This window comes from Balaenoptera acutorostrata, chromosome 10 (genome assembly GCF_949987535.1).
Source record: "Balaenoptera acutorostrata chromosome 10, mBalAcu1.1, whole genome shotgun sequence".
Classification (NCBI taxonomy): domain Eukaryota; kingdom Metazoa; phylum Chordata; class Mammalia; order Artiodactyla; family Balaenopteridae; genus Balaenoptera; species Balaenoptera acutorostrata.
In genome coordinates this window covers 35,724,895-35,748,794 of record NC_080073.1, presented here as the reverse complement: position 1 = coordinate 35,748,794, position 23,900 = coordinate 35,724,895, and the positions used below count along the sequence as shown (strand labels likewise).

Below are 23,900 nucleotides of genomic sequence, written 5' to 3'. Positions count from 1 at the left end.
CAATGGGTTGAGGAAACAGTTTTCAACAAATAACACTGGAACAACTATTTATCCATATGAAAAAGAAGACTCTCCATTCTTACCTCATACCGTATACAAATATTACCTTAAAATGAATCATAGCCCTGTATTTAAAAGCTAAAACTATAACATTTCTAGGAGAAAATCTTTATGACTTTGGGGTAGGCAGAGATTTCTTAGGACCCAAAAAGCACTTGGCATAAAAGAAATAATTGAAATTTTGAACCTTATCAAAATTTAAAACTTTTCTTCAAAGGAGACACTGTGAAGAAAATGAAAAGATAAGGCACAGATTGGGAAATAATATTCCCAATACATATATTTGTATTCCCAATACATACCAAGGACTTGTATTCAGACTTTATAAAGAACTCTTATAACTCAAAGATAAGGAGATGACCCAGAACATAAATGGGAAAAAAATTTGAATTGGTCTTCACAAAAGAAGATATGTAAATTGTCAACAAGCACCTGAAAAGATGTTCAATGTCATTGGTAATTAGAGAAGTGCCAATTAAAACAACAGTGACATAGCACTACATACCCACTAGTATTAGTAAAAAGACCAGATACCAGACGATACCAGATTTTAACCAAAATATGGAGCAACTGGAACTCTTACACACTGCTTATAGAAATGGAAAATGGTACTATCACTTTGGAAAAGTTTGCCAGTTTCTTACAATGTTAACCATACACTAACCATATGACCATATTACCAGGACTATCCTGGGTACTTACCCAAAATAAATGAGAATATATGTTCACAAAGAGACTTCATTCATAAAAGAGAAAAACTGGTAACAACCCAAGTATTCCTCAACAGGTGAATGGATAAACTCATTGTGGTATGTTCATACAGTGGGATATCAGTCAACAATAAAAAGAAATGAACTGCTGATAAATGTAACAGCTTAGATGAATCTCAAAACCATGGAGAACAAAAAAAGATAAACAAAAAGGAGAACATGTTATATGACTCCATTTATGTAAGATTCTATAAAAGGAAAAAACAACCTAAAGTGATAAACCAGGTAAAGTCAGTGGATACCTCAGGCTGAGCTGAGGACGGCTGTAAGGAGGCATGAGAGAACCGTTTGAGATATTGGGAAGGCTCTCTGTCTGGGTTGTGGTGTTTGTTACTGGGCCTTATGCATTCATCAAAACTCGTCTCATTGTACACCTTAAATGGGTGTATTTTATTATATATAAATTAAGCTGCAATAAAGTTGGTTTAAAAAGTAAAAAATCATCTAGGAAACTAAAGTCGAACTGGACTTGGTCTTTTTTTTCTTATTAAATATGAAAAACTTTAGAACATCAGATTACCCTTTATCTAAAATATGTACTAAATTGTAGTCAAAGAGCAGAAGAAAAGTTCAAAAAGAAAAAGAAAAATTAAATTAATGTCTTCCCTTGAATCAAACTCCTGCTCACTGAAGTTTCCAACTGCCAACTCTATCTTAATCCAATGTATTTTCCGTTCCTAGTCAACCATGACCTATTGCTTTTGTCAAGATTCCCAATAACAGAGACGTCAAGAAAGTAATTGATATTTCTACAATGTTAACTGTTAATAATGTGACCACAGGAAGGTTCAGCGTGTCTACCGGAGCTGATATAATTCTCTTATAGAAAAGTTTGATCTGAGTCAACTTTTATCCCACTCCTCTAAATTTCTCAATAAACATGTATTTCAAGCATTCAAGCTCATCACTTAAGCTTTTGTGAATATGGGGGGCTCATTCTGGTGCTTCTAATTTGTGTCAGTTTGGGTAGCTCCTTGCCTTTTTCTTCCTGTCTTGGGGTAAACTTTTAATAACAGTCTAGGATCATATACTTTCTCCTCTTGTCCTCATCTCTTCAGGCACATGGTACTTATTTTGTTTGGGTGGGGGCAGTGAAAGGAGTAGAATCACAGAATATTAGAATGGGAAGGGCAGGGCTCTGGATCATTTAATCAGTTTTCAGAGAAGGAAACTTAGGCCCAGAGAAGGAGAGGAACTTTCCTAATGCCTCCTAACTCTTAGGAATGGAAGCATGCCCTGACCCCTTGAGCCCTCCAGCTGTCTGGAAACAGCAGCCGGCTTCCCTCTCTGAGTCAGGCTCCTCTGTGATGGGAGAGACATTGTTAACCTGTTTTCAAGGGCATCACCAAAGAACGGATAAAAGGGCTATAAAGTGTACATTGCAAAGGTACACTGATACTTGAAAGCAATCTTAAGTTGCCACCTGCATAAATTATTTTCCTAACCCTTTGGGATGAAAATTCCTGTGGCTGCTGCATTTCAGAAGAGTTTGAGGTTTTCTTTCTTCCTTTTGCTTTGTTTTTATGACACTGTGAACTTGTTTTGGAGGGGAGACTTTTAACTTTATTTAGCCTTGCTGCAGGGGTTTATAGTAATTATAAAACTATGCTAATGAGAAAGACCTGTCATAAATCTGATATATTTCCCCAGCCATAACCAGAAAGAGCCCATCTTCTGTAGCTTTGAAAAGGTAAAGACCTGACTTATTCCCTCCCAGTTCCCCACCCCCCGCCAGGTTCATTGCTAATTGCGGTACTGTTATTAAAACAAATGACCGGTCTTTAAACACCCCAGAATGACATGACTGTGCCCCATCAGGATTGTAATCAGACCACCCTGTGTTTTATGGACTTAGCGTCTTGGCCATCCAGAGGCACGCCAGTGGGTGCAGAGTTTCTGCTTTAGCTGCTAATTAAACTTTGGAAACCTTTTCTTTGTTGCTGGGCCAATCATTTCCACAATCTGATTGGCCAGAGTTGATTCTATTTGAAATGGGCAAATTTCTATTTATTCTGAAAAACAAGCAACAATTCCAAAGAACAAATGTTTATTTGAAAGAGCAAAAGTAACTGTCAAATGAGCGGATTGCCTGAAAATAGCTTTATCCGAAAAGCCTTCTGAGAGTAGGGAAAAATTTTTCGTGGCTGCCAGATACAATATTATTCACATTTCAAAAGAGAAAATGACGATGTTAATACCTTCTCTTAGGTTTCTGCTTTTGGCCTTTGCACAGCTCCTTAACATCTGTGATTTACATCATTCCCTGAACAGCCCTTTGGAGGTGGAGGTGGGGGTGTGTATGTGTCAGTGACTGTATTGGAAGTGGCATAACATATCGTTTAAGATTTGGGACTTTGGCGTCATTCATTCATTCATTGTTTATTCATCAGATATTTTTTGAGTGCCTCCTGTGTGTCAGGAACTGTTCTAGGCACTAGGCTGGAACAGACTAAATGAACAAATGAACACACAGACTACAGTTCCCTGCCCTTACGGAATCTAAGGGCAGGGAACATACCCGGATTCAGGTTTTAGTTCTGCCACTAGTTTGTGGCCTTGGGCAAGTTACTTGTTCTCGCCAAGTTTGTTTTTTCATGTGTAAAATGATGTTCATGATAACTCCCACTGCCTAACATTTTTGAGGATTAAGGAGATAATTTATGTAAAGTGTTTAGCACATGGTGAGTGCTCATAAATGGCAGCTGCTGGGGCAATTCCACTGTCATCATTGGAAGAGGGGATTCACCGGGGATCCAGGGCGCTGACATGCTAGGATGCTGCATCGGCAAGAAAACAGGTGAGATCAGTCCCCATCCCTAGTCCTTCTAGATGTAGGCGTCACGGCCAGGAGTCACAGCCTGGTTCTTGCCTCTGCTTTGCCTTCCCTTTACTTAAGCAGCAGCCTTATAGAATTGGCCCTTGTTCAGAAATAACTACTCTCACCATCCTGTTTTGCTTCCCTGGGTGACAGACTCTAACATTTCTTCCTCTCTTCTCCTTTCAGATTGTTTAGTGTAATTTTGGAACAATTAACCAAAGAAACAGAAGGCGGTAACCACTCCAGTGGCAAATCAGGAGGCTTTGATGTCAAAGCCCTCCGCGCCTTTCGAGTGTTACGACCACTTCGACTAGTATCAGGAGTGCCCAGTAAGCACGTTTCATTTCCTAAAGCCAGGAGTTTGTTGATCTTTTTCCTTCTGGGTGGGTCTCGGGATTATGAAACACGGTGCGATGCGGTGAGTGCTGGCGCCAGCCAAGGGCTCAGCAGGTGACCGTGGAGGCCTTCGCCGTTTACAGAGCACTTTTGCTTGTATCGTCACTTCGGGTCCCCGTGACAGCCCCGACCGGGGGTGGAGGGGGGTGGAGGGGGGCAGTAGTGATCGTTGTCTTCCTGATTTTATATTAGAGAGAATCTTCTCTCGTGCAGAGACCAAGTGGGTGGTGGCAGGAGACCTTGAGTTCAGGCCTCCTGATGGCAGTCTGGTCTTCGTCCTCTGACATCCGCTGCCATCAGCTCCTCCCACTCTCAGGCCTGTCCCTTTGAACGTGGTGGGTTATGGGGATGAGGGTGTTGGAGACCTCAACTGACTGCCTTTTTTCAAAGCGAGAGCAGCAAGGGGCTGGAATCCTGAAAGTCTATGTAATTCTCCCACAGAGGGACTGTGCCCGTCTCACTCGGGCGTGAAGAGGTGAATGCCTCTGTGTCCTCCCTGCATGTAGGGCACAGTAGCACCTGCCTGAAGGTGGTTGTGAGGTCTGAATGCAGTAATGCAGGGAGAGCCTTCAGCGCAAGGGCTGGAGCACAGAGAGGGCCCTCAGTGTGAGAGATGCTGTATCACCCACTAGCCTACTCTACCTGTCCGTGCCAGGCCCTAGTTTGCTTCTTGCTCCAGACCTCCAGGCCAGGTTCAGTGCCACCTGAGTTGGAACAGATGCCCCGTCTGTGCCCTGGCCAGGAACTTCCATAAGGAGCGTGGCATATGCTTCCCTGGGCTCTACTCATGATAGGACATCCCTACGGGGAACTTCAGAGGGTGGAAGTTTTAGTGCCTCTCCAAGGACTGTGGCTGTGAGGTGCTGCCTGCTTCCAGCTTCAGGACAGATATGGGATTGCAGGGTGTGCCTTTTTCTCACAGCTCATAAAGCCATCAAAAGAGCACAATCATGTTTTTGCCTCTCCAGAAATTCTTCACGAAATTTTATTAAACCTGTTGGCACTCAGAACGCACCAAAAATTCTCTGGAAAAAAAAATGTCAAATTTAACATTTTAGAATGTAGGAAGTGGTGTTTTATGTGTACTTGTTTTTCCAGATTGTTCCTTTATTTTCATTGAAAAAGATCAGCACAAGTCAAAACCACAGAACCGTCTGGAAGCAACTGAGAAAAATAGAAATACCTTGGAAATGACTGGCCCTGTTACATTAACATGATTAAATGAGAAGTTCAGTGAGCAAACATGAGGTTTCAGATTCAGTTGTTACAGCTTAATCTAGTTTCAGAGTAACCACGGCAACTTTTTTTTCCCCCAAAGAGCAAATGACAGGCCAGCCTGCCTGTAGTATGTGCTGCGAGCAGACGTGCGGGTGCAGTGGCTTTGTGGATCTGAGTCATATGTGAGGACTTTCTCAGCTCATGTTCATTAACTGCCCTGGAGCATCCAAGTCTCTCAACAGAGCCAGCTGGGCTTTGGGGAGATGGGTCAGGGGCTCTGGGTCATGCTCTTTCCCATGCAGTTGGCAGCTGTGGACTAGTGATTTCCTAAATACTTGAAGTTGTTAAGAATGCCTGGGAAGGTGTGACTGTTTATACTTATCTGGGAGTTGTCTAATCCCTTCTAAAGAGAACTCAGACTGTCCTACAAGACATGGTTTTGTGTGTGTATGTGAATATATGTTCATTCACTGGAAGGTTAACATGTGTTTCAGATAGAGTCCTTTAGATGTTTGTGAAGCTCTTAACTAGCCCCACACAGGTAACTGATAAATACGTATCAGAATCCTAGACCATCAAACAGGAAAGAACCCTCAAGATCATCTGGTCCACGGTCACCATCTTTTAGATGAGGAAGGTCATCGAAACCTTGGGCAGGTTCTCATGGCTGGTGGGTGGCCAAACAGGACCAGCCCGGCGGCCTCCTAGGTCCTGGCCCTGTGTTCTTTCTGCTGCATTTCACTGCCTCCCTGGTTAGAGGCCTGTGAGATCTGTTGTACACATTGGTTATAGACAAAGGAGCCTAATGTCATGAAAGTGTACACATTCACAGTAAGATACAATGTCATTATTTCATAAATTTGGCCAATCTGAAATATAATAGTTACAATAAACATAGACACATTTATGAAACATAGGGCTCACTGCCATACAGCTGAGAAGAGCTAACTGCTGGATGATGATTTTGGATGGCCCATCCATGTCTTAAAAAAACAAACAAACAAACCCAAATGAAAAAACAAACAAAAAACCCCTTGCCCAAGTAGGTTAGAGCATATGTTTCTTTTCCCCTCCATCTATTCCTTATAGAAGATGGAAACATTGAAAGTCATCCTATTGATCATTTTTTCTCCAAAGGAAACCATTTGAACATTTAAGTATCTGAAGACAGTATGTAGGAGTTTTGTCTTAATGAAAGTCTGGAAAGAGATTCTTTGAGAGTCTGAAACCCTCTTATTGCCCTTGCCTCCCCATCCCATCCCCCACCTCTTCCCATGTGCTTCTTATCAAGGTGAACTTTTGCTATTATCGCTGATAAGTATTTTTGCTTGGTGTGTTCTGACTTCTAACGTATTTAATTCTAGCATCTCAGCCTCTTCTGTTCTTTCATTCTTTGAATATGTATTGGGAAAGTGAGAAGATACTAGAAAAGGGCAGTTTGAAGGAGGGAGAGACAGCAGAGAGAGGAAGGGAAAGAGAAAGAAAAAAGGGGGAAAAGAGTGAGCTAGTCGAGTGGAAGCTTAGGTAGGTCGCGGTGGTGGGAGGAGCGCAGGGCACATGCAGGGGCATCAGGTGGCCTGGATCTAGTCCGGCTCTGGTTTCCTGCTGACCGCGCTCCCTCCAGCTCCTGCTTCCCTCCACCCAGTCCAGAGTATCGCCCCGCTGTCCCTGTTCCCATGGTCTTTTCTCTTCCTGTACCATGGCCCTCAGTGTTGCTCCGTGGGTAGCTCCCAGGTTTCCACGTCCCTCCCTCATCTCTCAAGTCCACGTTTCAACCTCAGGGCACTGCCCCCTTCATGTTAAGTGATCAGACTCACCAGGTGGACAGTTGCTCTTACCCTCTCCTTCCCCTCGTCTCCCTCCACCACTCCAGGGGAGCCTCCTTTGACAGGCTTGTCTTTGTTCAGGCACTAGGATTAGCCTCTTGACCCTGCCCTGCCTCCCTGGGCACCTTCCTCTAACTCAGACTCACTCGCTGAGTTCTGATCTCATCCAGCTCCTCGCCCTCTCCTCCCTGGAGAGCCCAGCACCCTCCAGCTGCCTCTCTGCCCGTCTTGCCTATTGCTGCCCCACTTGTCTTTCTAAAAAGGCTGCCTTTTGAGTATTCCTGGGTCTCTCCCGTGTATACATGTTATTAAACTTTTGTTTGATTCTCTCCTGTTTAAAATAAATAAAGAGGCTGCCTTTCGCCGATGGGCTAAACTCTGGCCCTGTGATCTGAATTCAAAACCCAGAGCTACCCAGCTGCAATCTGCTTCTCTTTCTTGTTACCCTTTTCCACTTCATGACCGCCAACCGAGACTCGCCACCCCCAGCCCACGTGGCGCTAGCTCACTTCCATGCTTTTGGTACTTTCTTCCACTGCCTGGAGTAACCTCTCTCCTCTTGCCTGTGGAAATCCATCCTCCTCATGCTTCAGGCCCTCCTGAGAGGGAGGCTACTGCCCAGTCCTCTTTCTTCTCCCCGACTCAGAAGCGATGTCTTTCATCCCTCTTTAATTTTAACTGTGTGCTATTACTTATTCAGCATCTCTGTGCTACCTTAGAGTAATTTGTCTTTAATTCTTATGTCTCCTTCTGCAGCATAACCTCTTTGAGAGAAGCCACATTATTTAATACATCTTCATATCCCCCAAAGCACTAAACCTTATGTTTGCTGCACGGTAGATGTTCAAGGAATTTTGTTGAATGGATGAACAAATGCATAAATGAATGACTTTCATATCTGGCAGTACCCTCTCTAGGCCTTAGTTTTTCCATCTTTCAAGTTGAGTGAGTTGGATTAGATGGTCTTTAAGGTTCCTCTTTGACTTACTTCATATCCAGGTTTAACGTTAATTAAAAGCTATGAAATACCTCTGAGTTTTATTACTGTGTGTCCTATACAGAGCAGGCATCATTAGGAATTATATCTGTGCATCACTGAAATGTCTTCCTGGCTCACAAACTTCTTTTTCTCTTTCCTAGGTTTACAAGTTGTCCTGAACTCCATCATAAAAGCCATGGTTCCCCTCCTTCACATAGCCCTTTTGGTGTTATTTGTAATCATAATCTATGCTATTATAGGATTGGAACTTTTTATTGGAAAAATGCACAGAACATGTTTTTTTGCTGACTCAGGTGAGTAATAAAAAATGGTAGCTAACCTAACTATTTAAAAGTTTGGCTTTCCAAAAAGCAACCTTTGTGGTTTGGGGGAAATCTAAAACAAAATGAGAGAGAGAGAGACAGGGAAAAAAAAAAAAGATAGCCAAATACACTGGTGAATCTAAGACAGTTCTTAGTGTGAATTATATTCAGAATAAATGAGAATTTAGTTCCCTTTTCTATCTTGATTTCCTATGTAATGTGTTCTGGCAAACAAGATGGGGGGGACCGCCTGAAACTGGACCGTGAGGTGAATCAGTAGTGTTGCTCTATAGGCTGAGGAAAGGTGCTGTTAGAGTGGGGACAGAGGAGAGAGGGGTGGATTCTGAGTAGAGGAAATGGCAAATTCCATGGAGGAGGGAAAGTTTGAACCTTGAAGGACAATAGAAATCCAAGATAGCATAGCTGGGAAGTAGAGTGTTCCAGGCTCTGGGCAGGGTACTTGGCTTCTGCAGCTTGGTTTCCTGATGTTCATTCCTCCCCTGAGTGGTCAAGCCTTCCTCCGCTGTTTGCAGATATCGTAGCTGAGGAGGACCCAGCACCGTGTGCGTTCTCAGGGAATGGACGCCAGTGTACCGCCAATGGCACGGAGTGTAGGAGTGGCTGGGTTGGCCCCAATGGCGGCATCACCAACTTTGATAACTTTGCCTTTGCCATGCTCACCGTGTTTCAGTGCATCACCATGGAGGGCTGGACAGACGTGCTCTACTGGGTAAGCAGCTTGAGGAGAGAGTTGATGGAGTATGCTTTCCTCAGATAAAAGTGTTTCATTAGCTAGAGCCATTGGGGAGCTGGCTGAAAAAGACCCCCTGGAAGTGAGTTCTTTGGGAAGGGAAGCAGGCCCTCTCTTCACTCAGTAAGACCTATCATCTCTCCACGTTGGGGCCTTGGTTTCAGCTCTAGAAAGCTGCTATAGGATGTGGACTCCCTCGCATCCCCAGTGCCGCCTGGGGACTTACTGCTGAGCGTGCCCCATAGTCCCCTTTGCTGGAGGAACTCCAGAGGGCCAGGGCTGTCCTCATTAAACTCTTAAAGAGCCAGAGGTCATTCCCCAGGTTAAGAGCCTCCTGGACTTCCACGGAGTAAAACTGACCTTTTATACCTAAAGGCAGGTTGCTCTACCAGATCCTAAATGGAAGATAGGGAACATTAACTGAATTCTTTTCATGCTTTCCATAGCTTAGTACAGCCTTAAAGCCCAAATGGGTTTTTTCCCATATTATAGTATTTCCCTTTTGCATCTTCAGTATTACTACTAATCAGCCCAGCATAAGCCCTTAGCTCTCTCTTCCTTTTTCTTTGGAGCTGTAGAACTCTGGCAGAGAGGGTAGAAGCGGCATATAAGCCTTCCAGGGCTGGTGGACCTGTCCACGAAGACAGTTGGACACTCTTTGTATGGCTCAGGGCTGGCTCTCCTTGTTCCTGACAGAGCCAGAAAGGTTTGCTGTAAATGAAGAGCAGTCATATTTTAACAGCCATTTCTCAGAGCTGGGTTTGTCGGTTTACTTCTGTGTTTGATAGAATTTGAAAAAGCTCACAGAAGTTTAGAAATTATTTTCCATGACACAGAGTTGCTGGGAAAAACAGCTGACTTGCAGATTTTGAGCCTAAATCCAAGTCCAAATGGGATTAACCAGGATTCCAATAATGATTTGTTAAAAGACAATGGGTAATAACATACTTCTTGAATGGTCAGTCTCTAGTTAGAAGGCCTGCAAGTTGAGAAGTAGCTTCTGACAGGATCTAAATTTCAGACACTTTATAGGATTTCCCATTACTCTGTAACTTCAGAGAACATAGCATATAACGGTTGTAAATAGGTTTTTGCTTCCCTTCACAAGTGAACTCCATGCATGCAAGATTGTAGAAGTCCCTATATATGTTCAGTGTTAGGCAAAGAAGACGTGTTTTTATTTTCATCCCCAAAGTGTGAGTCTAGTTTGGTAATAAGGTTTTTAAAGCATCACCAACATGTTATATCTTGTTTCTCTCTCTCTCTCCTTTTTCTGTTGTCATAGGGGAGTGTGTGTGTGTGTCTGTGTGGGTATGCACATCTGTTATTTATATCCATAACACAATGCCTTTTGTGAAGAGGAAGAAGGAGGGAGATTATATTGGATGAGCCAAGGCCATGGCCATGCAAGGGGACCCTCTAATTAGGTAAAGGGTTTGTTTTCAGTATTATCTTCTAAGCTGTAACTCCTAGTTAGATTAGCAGAGGGCTCAATCCCAGTCTTCCCTTGAAGTTTCTGATAAATAGAAAAAGTGTCATCCAGATAGCCCAAACTCTGATCCTTCCCCCAAAAACAGTACAGAAGACAACATTTTGATTTAAAACAAATAAATGAAAACCCTGTGACTCCTCTCAGCTCTATTCTCCCTGTTTTCACGGTGAATTGCCATTGCCCATCCAACATGTCCTGACTAATGGACAATTTTATACTTTATGTTATGTTTCTGCACACTGATTGTCTCATGACAGTCTTCCTATCGCCAAGCTAGTGAAAACTCTGGAAGCGTGTGATTAAAGGAGAGAAAACTTCACGTACCCAGAAACAAAAGTTTCTACTTGCTTTCCTGAGAACCTCTAAGTATCACCTAGGATGGTATAATTATTACCTCTATTTTTCATATGACAATCACAGAGCTAATAATTTGACAACATAATAATTACATTCTCTGTGAACTACATGGCATCTTTATTCTGATTACATGGCATCTTTATTCTGATGGAGGAACTCCAGTAATTTATCAACATTATTCCAGTCTATATCCCATTATAGAAGGTCTGGGAAACAGTGGAATATAGACTCCTGAACATCCCCAAGGTCCTACCGCTAGAGCAAGTGGCACTTGATTTAGAACAGGGGTCTACAGACTTTTTTATAAGGGGCCAGATAGTAAATATATTTGGCCTTGCAGACTGTAATGTCTCTGTCACAACCACTCAATTCTGCCCATGTCGCTTGGAAGCAGCCGTAGACAACATGTAAACAAATGTGGCTTCGTTCCAATATTTATTTATGGACGCTGAAGTGTGAATTTTGTATAACATTCCTGTGTCATGAGATACTCCAGATTTTTTTCCTACCATTTAAAAATGTAAAAGCCATGTTTAGCTCACAGGCTGTACAGAAGCAGGTGGTGGGCTGGTTTGGCCTGCAGGTCATAGTTTGGTGACCCCTGGTCTAGACTAGAACCCAGTGCTCTTTCCTTGGCATTTTTCCACTGTCAGAGGTTTTCGAGCCCTTCAGAACACTAGGGGGCAGCTCAGTGATGTCTTCCAGAGTGTTCACTAAGACCTTAGTCTCTGAAACACATCAGGTTGCTTTTAATTGCTTGTTGATTACACTTACTATCTCAGCACGGAGATAGGCAGGAGCCAGGGCCCCAGCCTTCTTCATACTTTATGGGCCACAGTCAATGGGAGGCCACATAGCTGTGCACAGAACAGAACATCCCTGCCCAGCACAGCGCCCGGCCCAGAGCAAGCAATCAGCAAACGCCAGTTACTGTTACTCTTGAAGTGCATGATCCCATTGCCTCACTATAGATGGGCCATGTTTAAGTGCCTGTTTTTATCCGCAGCTAGAGTGTAAAGGGAACATCTTGAGAGAGACCTGAGATTTGATTTTAAATATTGATGGCAAGCAAAATTTTCAATCCTTTAGGCGTTTGTATATGGTGGACAAAGTCTTTGCCAGGGATGAGTTTGCATCTGGTCAGGTTTATATTCAGTCAGTGTTCTCAAGTTCAGGGATGCCTCAGTTCCCAAGAGTGCCTGGCAAGTGGTGGCAGGGTCTTGAAAAGGGACGTGCGGGTGGGCCCGATATGCAGAAAGACACACATAGAATAGGACCATTTGGATGTGTGGGCAATGGGATTATTAGTTTCTGGTGAAAAATGACTTTTTTAGTGTTCTTTTATGAAGTGAATTCCATAAACATAATTAAGGTGCCGTCTGACCCACATGCATCTGTTGTCCACAGAGGCAGAAAGGTGTAGTGCAAGGAAAGAGCCTTAAAGCTGGAAAGGGCTGGGCGTGTGACCTTGGGTAGGTCACCCAAACTCTCTGGGCTTTCATTTTGTCCACAAGATGCAGAGTAACCCTACATGATCCTATTGTTTTTTTCTTCAGCTCAGAGGAAATGTTTTTAGATGTAGGAAATTAATGAAAAGAGTATTGATTTCAGAAGAGAGCTATCCATATAAATTATTTGTGGCCTTTTGCCTTAGTGCCAAGCTCTTTTCTCAGTGAGCATGCCTATGGCAGTGCTGGCTGTATGACTCAAACGGGAAGTTCCCTTGGCCAAGCTGACCGTCTTCTTCATTCAAGGTACCTGGGAAATCCCTCTCTAGTTAGCCAGCAGCTTGCCTTTCTGCCCCTTTCTCTGATTCCATGCTCAGGGGAACGACAACCAATATATCAAGTTTCTAGTAGTAGTTGCAACAGTTAGAAAAAAACAAAAAGCCTAGGTTAGCCTTTCCTCGGAGACATGGATGTGTGTCTCAGCCTTTGAAGTCAGGGGAAACTGAAACTAGGTTATTTCCTGAGTACCAGGTGATACCACATGATGACTTCGATATAAATATTTTAAAAATCTAAATTGAAATGCTTGAGCTCATCCCGATTTTTCCATTGCTGACAAAGACCACTCAGACAAAATCCCAAGCAGAGTCTCTATTTTCCTATGGGTACTTCGGGGACCCGCTTGCCAGTTCTCACTTGTCCCATGTGTATGGTAAGCCTCTGAAAAGAGACCTGGGTTGAGGAGATTTCTTTGGGAGAAAGACTGGCCCTTAAAGCTTAACTTTTCTTGCTCTTTCTCACCCTCTGGAGATTTATAGAGTCTCCTGTGGCCTTTGTTTTCCCCTTGGCCCCCTAGCTGTTATTCCAGGTGGTATTTCTGATTTGAGCAAATGGGAGTCTGTTGCACGCTTACTTCTAAGAAATTAAAAGTTTCTTTACTTAAAAAAAAATGTTCCCTCCCAAGTTGGAGCAGACAGCTGTTCCTGGAGCCATTCTCTGGAACATGGGACTGAGGCCTCAAAGAGGATGGGTGGGGCAGGTGCTCGGCTGACGGCTGGCCCACTTTGCCAGAGTTGTGGGAGAGCGGGGTGTCCGGTGGGAGACCTGGACATGCACATCCTTATTGCCCGTGAGCGGGCCCACTCTCCCCTGTCATGGGCACCCTTCTTGCTCCGACAGAGGGGAAGCAGGCCCAGAGAGGTCTCTGTGGAAGGCCCTGACTCCGGGCTGGGCTCTGGTCCCTCCACCAGGCAGCCTGTTTCTTCTCCTCCACATCTGGATTATTAAATAAGTTTAGCGGTGTAGTTGCTTTGGAAGAATTACCCTTGGCCTTCCTGCTGAAATTAGTTTATCCAACTTAATGAGATCAACAATTGCAGCCACGGCCCTGCCTCATTCATTACTCTAATTGCCGATGTAAGATGTGCAGACTGATAGCAGTTCTATTAAGCACATCCATTTTCATGTGGCCAAACAGGTGTTTCATAAGGGATTTAATGCCCTCTCCCTAGACTGCAGCAACAGATGTTAGGTAATTTTTTTTTTTTTTAATGTTCTCTTTTTCCGTTTGGTTTCTGCATGAGGCAGGCAGTGAAATGCTTGAGCTTCGGTCTGTAAAGCTAAAAATCTAGCGCCAGATAATGTAAAGGAAAGCACATGCTTAAAGGCCTAAGGGCCCGACCCTGCAAGGCAAGAACGATGAATCAGCCCGGACTATATACTGTTCTATTAGCCGAAGATTCTGGCTGTTCCAACAAAGTCAGGCCCGGGGTCATTCATTCTGTCCCCTCACCAGTCCTTAACACTTCCTTCCTGGGAGAAGTGTTTGCCCAATTTAACGTGACCTGTGCTGCCGGAAAGTTCCATCCAGCCGTGAACCTGAAAGCACTTGTTTGCTCCATCATGAAAGCTGCTCATGATCAGACCTCTCCTGGGAAGGTGTATCCGGGAGGCCACGTCTGACTGTGCTGCTTCAGCTTGTCCTAGAAGTAGGGACACCGGGTTCCTCTGGAACAGCTCACAGCTGGAGCCGGCTCTCCCAGGGTGGGTCATGTAGGTTCAAGCTAGGTGTGGAGGATAAGGGCTTCTTTCCTTCTCCTGGGTCCTTCCTATGGGTGCAGTTGGGGAAAAAAATGTCATTCCCCAAAGCACCCCTGAATGTGTCAGCTAGTTGACTTCTGAATACTTTCCTTCTTTGCATTAATTTAGCTGTGCTTGCACTCACTGATAGCAGATAATCCAGATTTAAAGTGGGTTAGGTTTCCTTGGATTGGTTGGCTTCCAGTGGAAAGTTATTATTTTAGGGTTCTTTTTTTTTTTAAAAGAAAAGAATTTATAGAGTCAAATGTTGCAAATTTGTCTCTATAACTAAGACTTTTCCACCATCACAAATTTTGAAAGCAAAAATAGTACTGACAACTTGGGCAGAGTAGAAAATAGTTTCCAGCTAAGCACTAGTTTTGTCTTCTATCAAGATCTTTTCTGAAAATCCCTTACCAAGGCAGTTTCCTGTGAGAAAGAGCCAAATCCCAGCTGATTGCCCTAGCAGTGGCCAAAGTTTGCTGTTATTTGCCCTGAAAGCTTTGATGACTCTGTGTGCGTGTGCGCGCGCACGCGTGTGTGTGTGTGTGTGTTTTGGGAATATATAATGAATGTGCATTGGCTACTGTTGTCTGATTTGAAGCTAAGTAAATGTTTAATTAAATGTATAGAATGCTGTCTCTAATGTAACCCTCTCTCCTTATTAGATTCTCTTATTAACCCACTCCTATGAGACCATCTTATTTCTTACAGATGAATGATGCTATGGGATTTGAATTGCCCTGGGTGTATTTTGTCAGTCTCGTCATCTTTGGGTCATTTTTCGTACTAAATCTTGTACTTGGTGTATTGAGCGGGTAAGCTACACCTCTTTCATCTTGAAAGCAGAGTCCCGAGGACAGTTGCCAAGACCACACAGGCTTTGCTAGATGGGGGCCGCCGGGTGGGTGCCAAGCGTTTTATGTGTCCTCCAAGATGCTTTCTTTTCTGCTGAGGCTTCCCCAAATCAAGATGTTTCCTGGAACCTTACCAGCCTTCATGAAAGAAAGCTATAGGATAATTGTTGACCAGAAATTAATCAGCATTGTCACTTGGGATTTAAATCGTTGGCATTGCTTGCCCATTTGTGTGTCCTAAAAGGAGATACATCTATAATTGTGTTATTGGCCTGGATCCAGATATAATGCAGATTAATTGGTACAAAACAGTAGCTAAATGACTTTTGGTAGGCCACATTTGTAGGCTTCAGCAGCAGAACCTGTCCTTATTGAAAGAACAAAAATGGAAGGCCCTTGGCAGCGTCCCCTTCTAGGAGCACCAGTCTTTAATCAAAGCCCTAGTGGTCCAGCAGCTGTTCTTGGGGCTCTGCTCTTTAGCAAATGGATAACTGATAACTAATCTCCTTACATTTTACAGGTAAATGATGCGATAGGATGGGAATGGCCATGGGTGTATTTTGTTAGTCTGATCATCCTTGGCTCATTTTTCGTCCTTAACCTGGTTCTTGGTGTCCTTAGTGGGTAAGCAGTTGGATCCGTGTTCCACATTCTGCTGCTGCCATGTGTCAGGCGGCTCTGCGTGTCCCCCAGCTGCTCCCTGCGGCTTTCTCTGCATGCATGTGGACTCTGATGTCCCCTCTGTGTGTTGCTTTTGGACTAAACTGTGATTCTTTCTGCTTGTATCTGTCTGTGAGATTCTGTGTTTCTGATGCTTGCCAAACACTATTAATTTAATGGAACCATTTCCCTGAAGCCAGTCACGTTAATATGCCAGTGTGTAGAAGTAGATTAAAAGTGAGTAAAAGGATTCCCAGCCTTGGTCTCCCCCAGGAAAGGGCCTTTGTCTTTTGTGGTTTTCTTCCCATTAGTACATAACCTGGCCCTTTTAACCTGCAGTGTATCATGATGATTTCCAGTGGTGTTTCAGATTTCATGGTAAAAGAGAAATAAGCCTAGATAAGCACATAAATACTGAATAGTTTCAGACTCTCACATCCTTCAGATCGGATCGTTTCTTAGCTTGGTTTTCTGCTGCTGTCACTGTGAGAATGCTCCCTTCAATTCATTTTTAATCTTAACTTGTAGAATCTGTCTTTAATGCAGGGTAATAATCAGCTTTTGCACCTAAATTGCCTATGGCCTTATCATCGTCCATGTCACTCAGTCACCATTTTTGAAATTTCATTTTGTTGACCCCCTTGGCTCGGTGGATTGACGGGGGGTTCGGTGGAGACTGGGTCAGGAGGGGGGCTTCGCCCTGCCTGTAGTTGCCATCCCAGAGCCCTTCGCGGCAGCTCTGCGTCCTCCCCATCCCACAGACACCCCAGACAGGGGAGTACCCCAGAGAAGGGAACCAGGGCTCTCCAGACTCTCAGAAGCAGAGCCAGTATATAGCCATTGCCAGGGCGGGGTCGGGGCTGGGAGTGCGACCGAGGCCCGGGAGGTGCCCATCTCCCCAGAGGAGCCTCTGTCGCTCCCTGAGCTCAGACATCCTCAGGAGATGCTGTTGATAGGCTTGATTCCCAGTGAGTTTATCTACTCCTCACTCACTCTATCTGTGCCTTTCCAAGCTTGTATCTTGGGGGAAGTGATGTCTTCGTGTAATGCTGAGTCAGTGGAGAGACCTTTATCACATTTTTCTCCACACTGCCTTTTCCAGAGCAGAAAGCAGAGCTAGTGGTCCATCTCTGCTTGCTTTCCTCATCTTCCCTCTAACCTACCCTGCCTGTTTTCAGGGATAACACATTTAGAATTCTCCTTGACGGAGCGTGGTCACTTTACACCATGGATGTACACTGTCCTGTGAAGCCCTGTCTAGAAATGGCCCTGGAGTCCGTGCCCCACAGTGAGGGGAGTAGGGACTGAGTTGGGGGTGTGACAGCTTACCCCCTGCCCCCCACCTCAACCAGAGCTTCCTTCTATAGATAAATGGCTCTTCGAGCCTCATGTTCTTTCACTTAAAACTTTAAAAGTGCCTTCCTCCTAGTGACCCGCCATGGCCTCAGGTTAGTGTCGGGATGGTAAGGGTGGAATGTATCCCTGGAGAAACAGCATCGTGTTGACTTTACCGCAGAAACGGCCCGTACGAGGGTAACAGCAATTCTGTTGTGAATTCCTGGCACCCCGTGCCTCCTAAACCCAACTAAACTGAGGCCGTGGAAGCGATTGATTTTAACAGTGCCAGTGACGTGCCTTATCTCTGCGCTCCCAGAGCAGGAACACCACCCCTGTGTGATGAGGCCGCTGAAAAAGGAAAACGGGGAAATGGGAGGGAGGGACTCCTTGTTACAATGGTGGGTGTTAAATATGCACTCCGAGGGGGGTGGTGCCCAAAGCTGGAGGACAAAAACAGGCACACACCATGGTGGAACAACCAGTGTACTAAAATATACTTTGAGGAAAATAGTAAGTAATTTAAAAACAGTTTTGAATCAGAACAAAACTAGATCCCTTATGAAGGAGAGCGCAAATGACACGTGAATTTTTACAATAAAACCCGAGATTTCGCAGCAATTTTCAGTCCGTTCCATGATGTGGGGCTGCAACTGACTCTGCCCCACCTGTAAGGCCACTTGGGTAGGAAATGCTAAGCCGTGCTCTGTGTAAAGGAAGAGCCACGTCTGCAGACCAGAGTCGTGCATCCGCGTTCGCTAATTTGGTCAGGTTTTCCTGAGTTCCTGTTGAGTGCCCGGCTCTGGGCCAGAAGCCAGGGTGCCAAGATGTCGAAGACACAGATGGGGGCCTTGTGCTCAGACAGTCATTGTCTCGGGGTGGGGGGAAACCGTTGTTAGGCAGTGCAGGATGGCCAAGCTAGAGCAGAGGTGGAGATGGAGGGGCTGTGAAAGCTGCATGTCTGTGAGCTGGATCTTGAAAGATGATAAGGTGTCTCTGGGGGTGGGGGTGGAGAAACCGGAGAAGGGGCTGCTCCCACCTCCCCTAACAATTACTCCTCCTTGACTTTCCCTCAAAGCAACACAAAATCAAAATGGGTCGTTTGTATTCATTTTCTTGTTAAAGAAATGTAATTTTTTTTAAAATTTTAGTTTTAGTCTTAGGGTTCTTCCCAATTTTTTTTAGGGGACACTGGAGGGAATACAAAAAATGTTTTAAATAAATGTTAAAAGGAAGACAACTTATGTCGCATAGCCCCTTAGGGACCATCAGACCAACACAGATGTAATTCCGAAAGGCCCGAATTAAAAGGTTCTCCTGTTTTAGACACTTAAGACCGTGCTGCTGCTTTCTAATGAAGAATCATTATAAGACGCTGTGTGTCTTTAAGTCTGTTAACCATTTGGAAATATTTGTTGCTCCTCCTTTTTTTTTTTTTTTGGCACACTTGTTTTGGCGTTGGTACGTTTTTAAAGCATTAAGACTGATGCTTTGGAAAAATCTTTGGTTTTACCGCAGACTGTTCTTCTCAAGGTGAGTGCGAGGTTCACGAACTGTACGCCTGGCATAGCCAAGCGTGATCCGGATGAAGACGTTTTTCTCTGGTGCTCGTGCTCTGTGGGAGGAGCGGAGAATATCTGTGACTAGAGTTGTGATTTCACATTACGTCGTCATTAAGGAGATGATCCCATTTTGACCAGGGATTGGAAAGACTGTCTCGATTAAGTCTACAGTTCAGACTGTGTCTGTTCTCATGGTGGCTTTGATGGTTTTTCACTTTCAAAATTGTTCACTTAACCCTTGTCCCCGTTGAGGATTTTGTCCATAGATAGGTAAAATAAGAGAACACTGGTGTTTCCGCGCTTTGTTTCTTTAGAATCACTGCCAGATTGCCGGGGGGAAATGGTGGTCGTGGACAGTGGGCTTGTGTCTTCACCTGCAGGACCCACCTGCGGTAAGGTAGAGGGCCCTCTGAGCCCCTGTGGTGGGGGTCAGACCCCCAAGAAGGGACCTGGTAGATGAGAAGGGAACTGGAAGACCTTGGTTCTGGTCCTGCCAGTGTCACCCGCTAACTCTGGGACGTCACTTAGGAGCCCTGAGCCTCCGTCTCTTGGCCCCTCAAATGGGGAAGATGCTGCCGTGCTGCGCCCCCCCCCCCACCCCCGCCGTAGGGTAGCTGGCTTTAAGTCAGCTCATGAATGTAGAAGTGCTTTGAAAAATATGTACTATAAAGAATTTTACTCATTGAATCTGTCTTTCTCTTAAATCCACGGACCTCCTCCCAGTCCCCTCCCTGGGTGAGGTGGGAACAGCTGAGGGGCTGTTTGGAAACTATCTGAAGTGTCCCATTTTCTGGAAGTTTCCCAGGAAGTGACCAAGAGACACGAGCTATGTATGCACGGTAATACTGTACTCGGTGCCCCCCGAGAGGAGGCCGTGGAGGTTCTTTGTCAGCTATGAGGTATGATGCAGCTGTAAATCATGATTGAGGTTATGTCTGACAGTGATTTCTTTGCACAAATAGAGGGGCGTGGCATTTCTGTAACATATGGTTAAACACTGGCTTTAGAGTCAGATAATCAATACTTGACTCTTTGCTCTACCTTTTACCAACTGTGAGATTTGGTGAAATGACCTACCTCTTAGAGCTTCACTTCCCTTGTCTGTGAAATGATGTTAATAATATTCACCGTGTGGAGTTGCATGAGGATTCAGTGAGCTGAAGGGTGTAGAGAGCTTGGTTATCATTATGATGATAGCTTGAATAAGAGTATATAAAATGGGATTTGATGCAAGAAAAATCTCATCAAGTCAGTTCTTTTAAGCTAATTTTTTTCCCCTGTGACCAGGCCTATAGATTGGGTTTAATTTGCATGACTATTTTACTCAGGAGTTAATAAACGAAGTATTCTCTACTGCTCTTTCCTTTTAGCGGATCTAATGTTCAAAAATACTATCAGAGGTGCAGGAAGGTACAATGAAGATGAAAATATTTAGAAGCTGGTAAATTATAGGTCCTTGTTGAGGAAGGATTTGATTTGCCTTTGTCTTTGTTTCTGCCAAAGAAAGACTAAGGGCCCACAATGCCTAGACAGGTTTTGATGTCTGTTAGATGGATTTCTCCTGAGAAGTTTAGATAATCTCTGATATTTATTATAGTGGCAGTCATATCCCTGGCACTTAGCAATGGCCAGAAAGAGATTAGATAGAAGACCCTTAAGAGATTAGTGTAATATAACCCAGACTTCGATGCATCTGTTCTCTGTCGGCCTTTGAAGTCAGGGCTCACATGCCATTTTTCATAGTAAATCCAAAGGGCAATTTTAGGATCCTATGCTATGAATATTTTTTCTGTTCAGTTGTTTTTAATACTGTTGTCTTGGTGCCTGGATATTCCTTGCCAAAAAATGTTTAAAAACTCTATTTTCTTTTCTTTTATAAATTCAGTATCATACTCTGAAGGCTCTTGAATTATTTACCAAACTATGACCAATATTGAGATGGACCTCTATCCTAATCACTTTTTTAAAGGAAAAAAGTGATTAATTTCATCTCCTAATCCTTAGACTCGATTCACATTTGTCCAGAACATTCCAGTTCTCTTCAACCCATTTGGTTTCTCTTTAATCCACAATAATTGGGGGGGAAGGATGCTTGGTGATTGGTTGAAAGTGTTGGGATAAAAAACCTAGACAAAGGTTCAGGCATGGCTACTCTACCTGTGTTACTGTTGGTATAGAGGAAGTGGAGAGGGGTGGTATTGGGGGGGGGCACTGTACTGAATAGGTTCAGGTTTGGGAGGGCATCATAATTTACACCCTGGCCCATTAAATTCACACCATTATGAGCCACGGTCAATCGGAGATTGCCTCTAATTTCCTCCCCTGGAATGTTGGCTCAGGGGGCAAAACATGCCAGGTAGATGGTGGTTGTTTGCTTGTGGAGACATACCTTCTCGGAATAGGCATTCATATAAATTATTCCTGACTGGGATTAGAATTCCCTCTCATTAAATATTTGACCAGCATCTGCTGACAAAAAATAAACAACAGAATTTCTTCCTGTACCTAAACATATCTACATCTTAGAAGAGTAGTTGAATTGCTTGCAACGCTGAAAGGGGTATAGTTAGGTAATGGGATAACCAGGCTCTCAGCATGGTTGGTTACCACTGTTTTACAGAATAAAATTATATTGAGTTAATGAGTTAATTCCATATCTTGACCAACAGACTAAGCGAGCACACTGAGATCTAGTCCAAAAACAAAGGGACAGTGCTTGACCAACAGACTAAGAAAGCACACCGAGATCTAGTCCAAAAACAAAGGGACAGTGGAGGGTATTTGTAGATAGTTCTTACAATTTGAAAAAAAAAAAAAATTTCCAGTGTGTAATTAGTGATGATCAGGCTGCCAGAATTCCAGACACGTTTAGCTGGATTTGTCTTTGGTTTGACTAGACTCATAGGTGAAAGAGTTGTCCATACAGTTGGAGGTCTCTTTTCTTGAACTTGGAAGTAATGTTGGGAGTGGGGTTGAAAGCTGAGGGAGAGATCTGTGGTCCTTTAGTAACTTCACGTGGTTTGGTTTTGGTAGAACACGAAATTAAGCCCCACTTCAGCTTTATGTGGAAGAATGCTAAATTTCCTTTTTCTAATAAAGAACCGTGTTAAACATTTATATATACTTTTAAGCACTGAACCTTCCTGTTGCAGAGTTAAGATGCTGTCGGGGGTGGCTGACAGGTGGATGCGGCTGCTGTAGGTACGGTGGTACCTGAAGCGCATAGGCTGGTAGCCACACCTGACATTAACAAGTGAGTTGTAACCTCTCCGCCGCTGGCTCGAAGCGACTGTTTCCATAGAAATGGCTGTTGGGATCAGTGGAAATGAGGTAAGTGAAAGTTTTCGCTGATCCTTGTTTCCATCAAGCTGACGCCTGTTTCCCTGGCAACAGCAGTGGACAGCAGCCAGGCACTAGCAACAGATTCAGGAGAGCTCTCTCACTTGTCAGCTGTGGCTATCATCTATTCCTAACCGAATCCTTTTTTATAACACTTGGCAAAAACCTCTGAGGACCCAGGAGGCATCTCTGGCCACGTGTGCCCTCCTGAGCACCCATTTTGCCGATGGCGAGCTCTGTACTAAGCGAATTCATCATAGTGCTCTCATGCAGAGCTCAGCTCTTCATAAAGCCACTGGTACCTTAATGGTTGAAATTAAAGCCATAATTTTCCTGTGTTCCCTATTCCATTGGCAGCATTAACAATCACTGTTACTTCTGCAGTGAAGGGTTGTTTATGAATTTAATCATTTGACTTCTGTGATTGCCCTAAGGCGCTACTGTCAACTTTATGCCAGTCTTTTTTTCCTTCCGTGTAATACCTCTTATAGGCTGGTAAAATTGCTTACAGAAATCAAATATTGATATAGCAGGACAGCTTAGTATAGCAAGACCCATATGTCTGTGGTATAGGGAGCTCTTCTTTATTAAAGTTCAGCAGTTGTTCCTTTCCTGGAACATTTTAATATTTAAGCAAATTATGCACCCAAGGCAAAAGTATCCTTCTCCCGTATGAGACAGTGTTTGCAGGTCCCACAAAGCAAAGGAGAGCTGTCATTATTGCCCTGGTGTGTAAGGTAAGAGTGTGTGCGGAGAGGCACAGAATGAGGTGTTGGGTGCTGTCTGGTGTTAAACCCTTAAAGATACTATTTTAAAAATATTTTCTGGGCTTCCCTGGTGGCGCAGTGGTTGAGAATCTGCCTGCTAATGCGGGGGACACGGGTTCGAGCCCTGGTCTGGGAGGATCCCACATGCCGCGGAGCGGCTGGGCCCGTGAGCCACAACTGCTGAGCCTGCGCGTCTGGAGCCTGTGCCCCGCAACGGGAGGGGCCGTGATGGTGAGAGGCCCGCGCACCGCGATGAAGAGCGGTCCCCGTGCCGCGATGAGGAGTGGCCCCCGCTTGCCGCAACTGGAGAGGGCCCTCGCACGAACCGAAGACCCAACACAGCCAAAAATAAATAAATAAATAAATAAAGTAGCTATTAAAAAAAAAAATGCTAAAAAAAAAAAAAAATATTTTCTCTGAAACAAAATGAAACTCTGAGACTCAGAGCTATATCTCTGAGAATCAAATGAAGATATGGATCCACAGCGTTACGAGAATTTAGATTGGCTGTGTAAAAGAACACTGAAAAAATGGTGAATTTCCTGTCTTGGAGGGCTTTCTGAATGACTTTGTTCCCAAGAATCTGGATGAGGGCAACTATAATAATTGGCTTGGAGGCGATATTTAGGACTAACCCTGTACCACCGGATCAGGTTCAGTGCAACAGACTAATAAACAGAAAATCTTGCTCGATATTTTTCTCTCTCTCTCAGACTACTTAAGAAAAAAGGACTTATTCATTCAATGAATATTTTTTGTGTGCCTACACAGTGGTTTCAATGGTGAGACAAAGCAAAGTCTTGTCTTCGTGAAGCTTGTATCTCATGAGGGAGACAAAAATTATAAACTTTTAGAAGTTCTTT

At 44.1% G+C, this 23,900-nt stretch overlaps 1 protein-coding gene across 4 annotated transcripts in view; it reads left to right on the top strand.

The window, feature by feature from the left end:
• CACNA1D (calcium voltage-gated channel subunit alpha1 D) overlaps positions 1 to 23,900 on the top strand; it is a 322,525-nt gene that overhangs the window by 172,096 nt on the left and 126,529 nt on the right. For 2 of the 4 annotated variants that reach the window (XM_057555475.1, XM_057555477.1), the window contains exons 5-8: positions 3,835 to 3,977; positions 8,229 to 8,381; positions 8,924 to 9,120; positions 15,895 to 15,998. In XM_057555475.1, coding sequence (XP_057411458.1) covers positions 3,835 to 3,977; positions 8,229 to 8,381; positions 8,924 to 9,120; positions 15,895 to 15,998 — 597 coding nt within the window. Of the gene's footprint in view, positions 1 to 3,834; positions 3,978 to 8,228; positions 8,382 to 8,923; positions 9,121 to 15,231; positions 15,336 to 15,894; positions 15,999 to 23,900 lie in introns of all 4 variants that reach the window. The other 2 variants (XM_057555479.1, XM_057555478.1) reach the window with 1 other exon arrangement.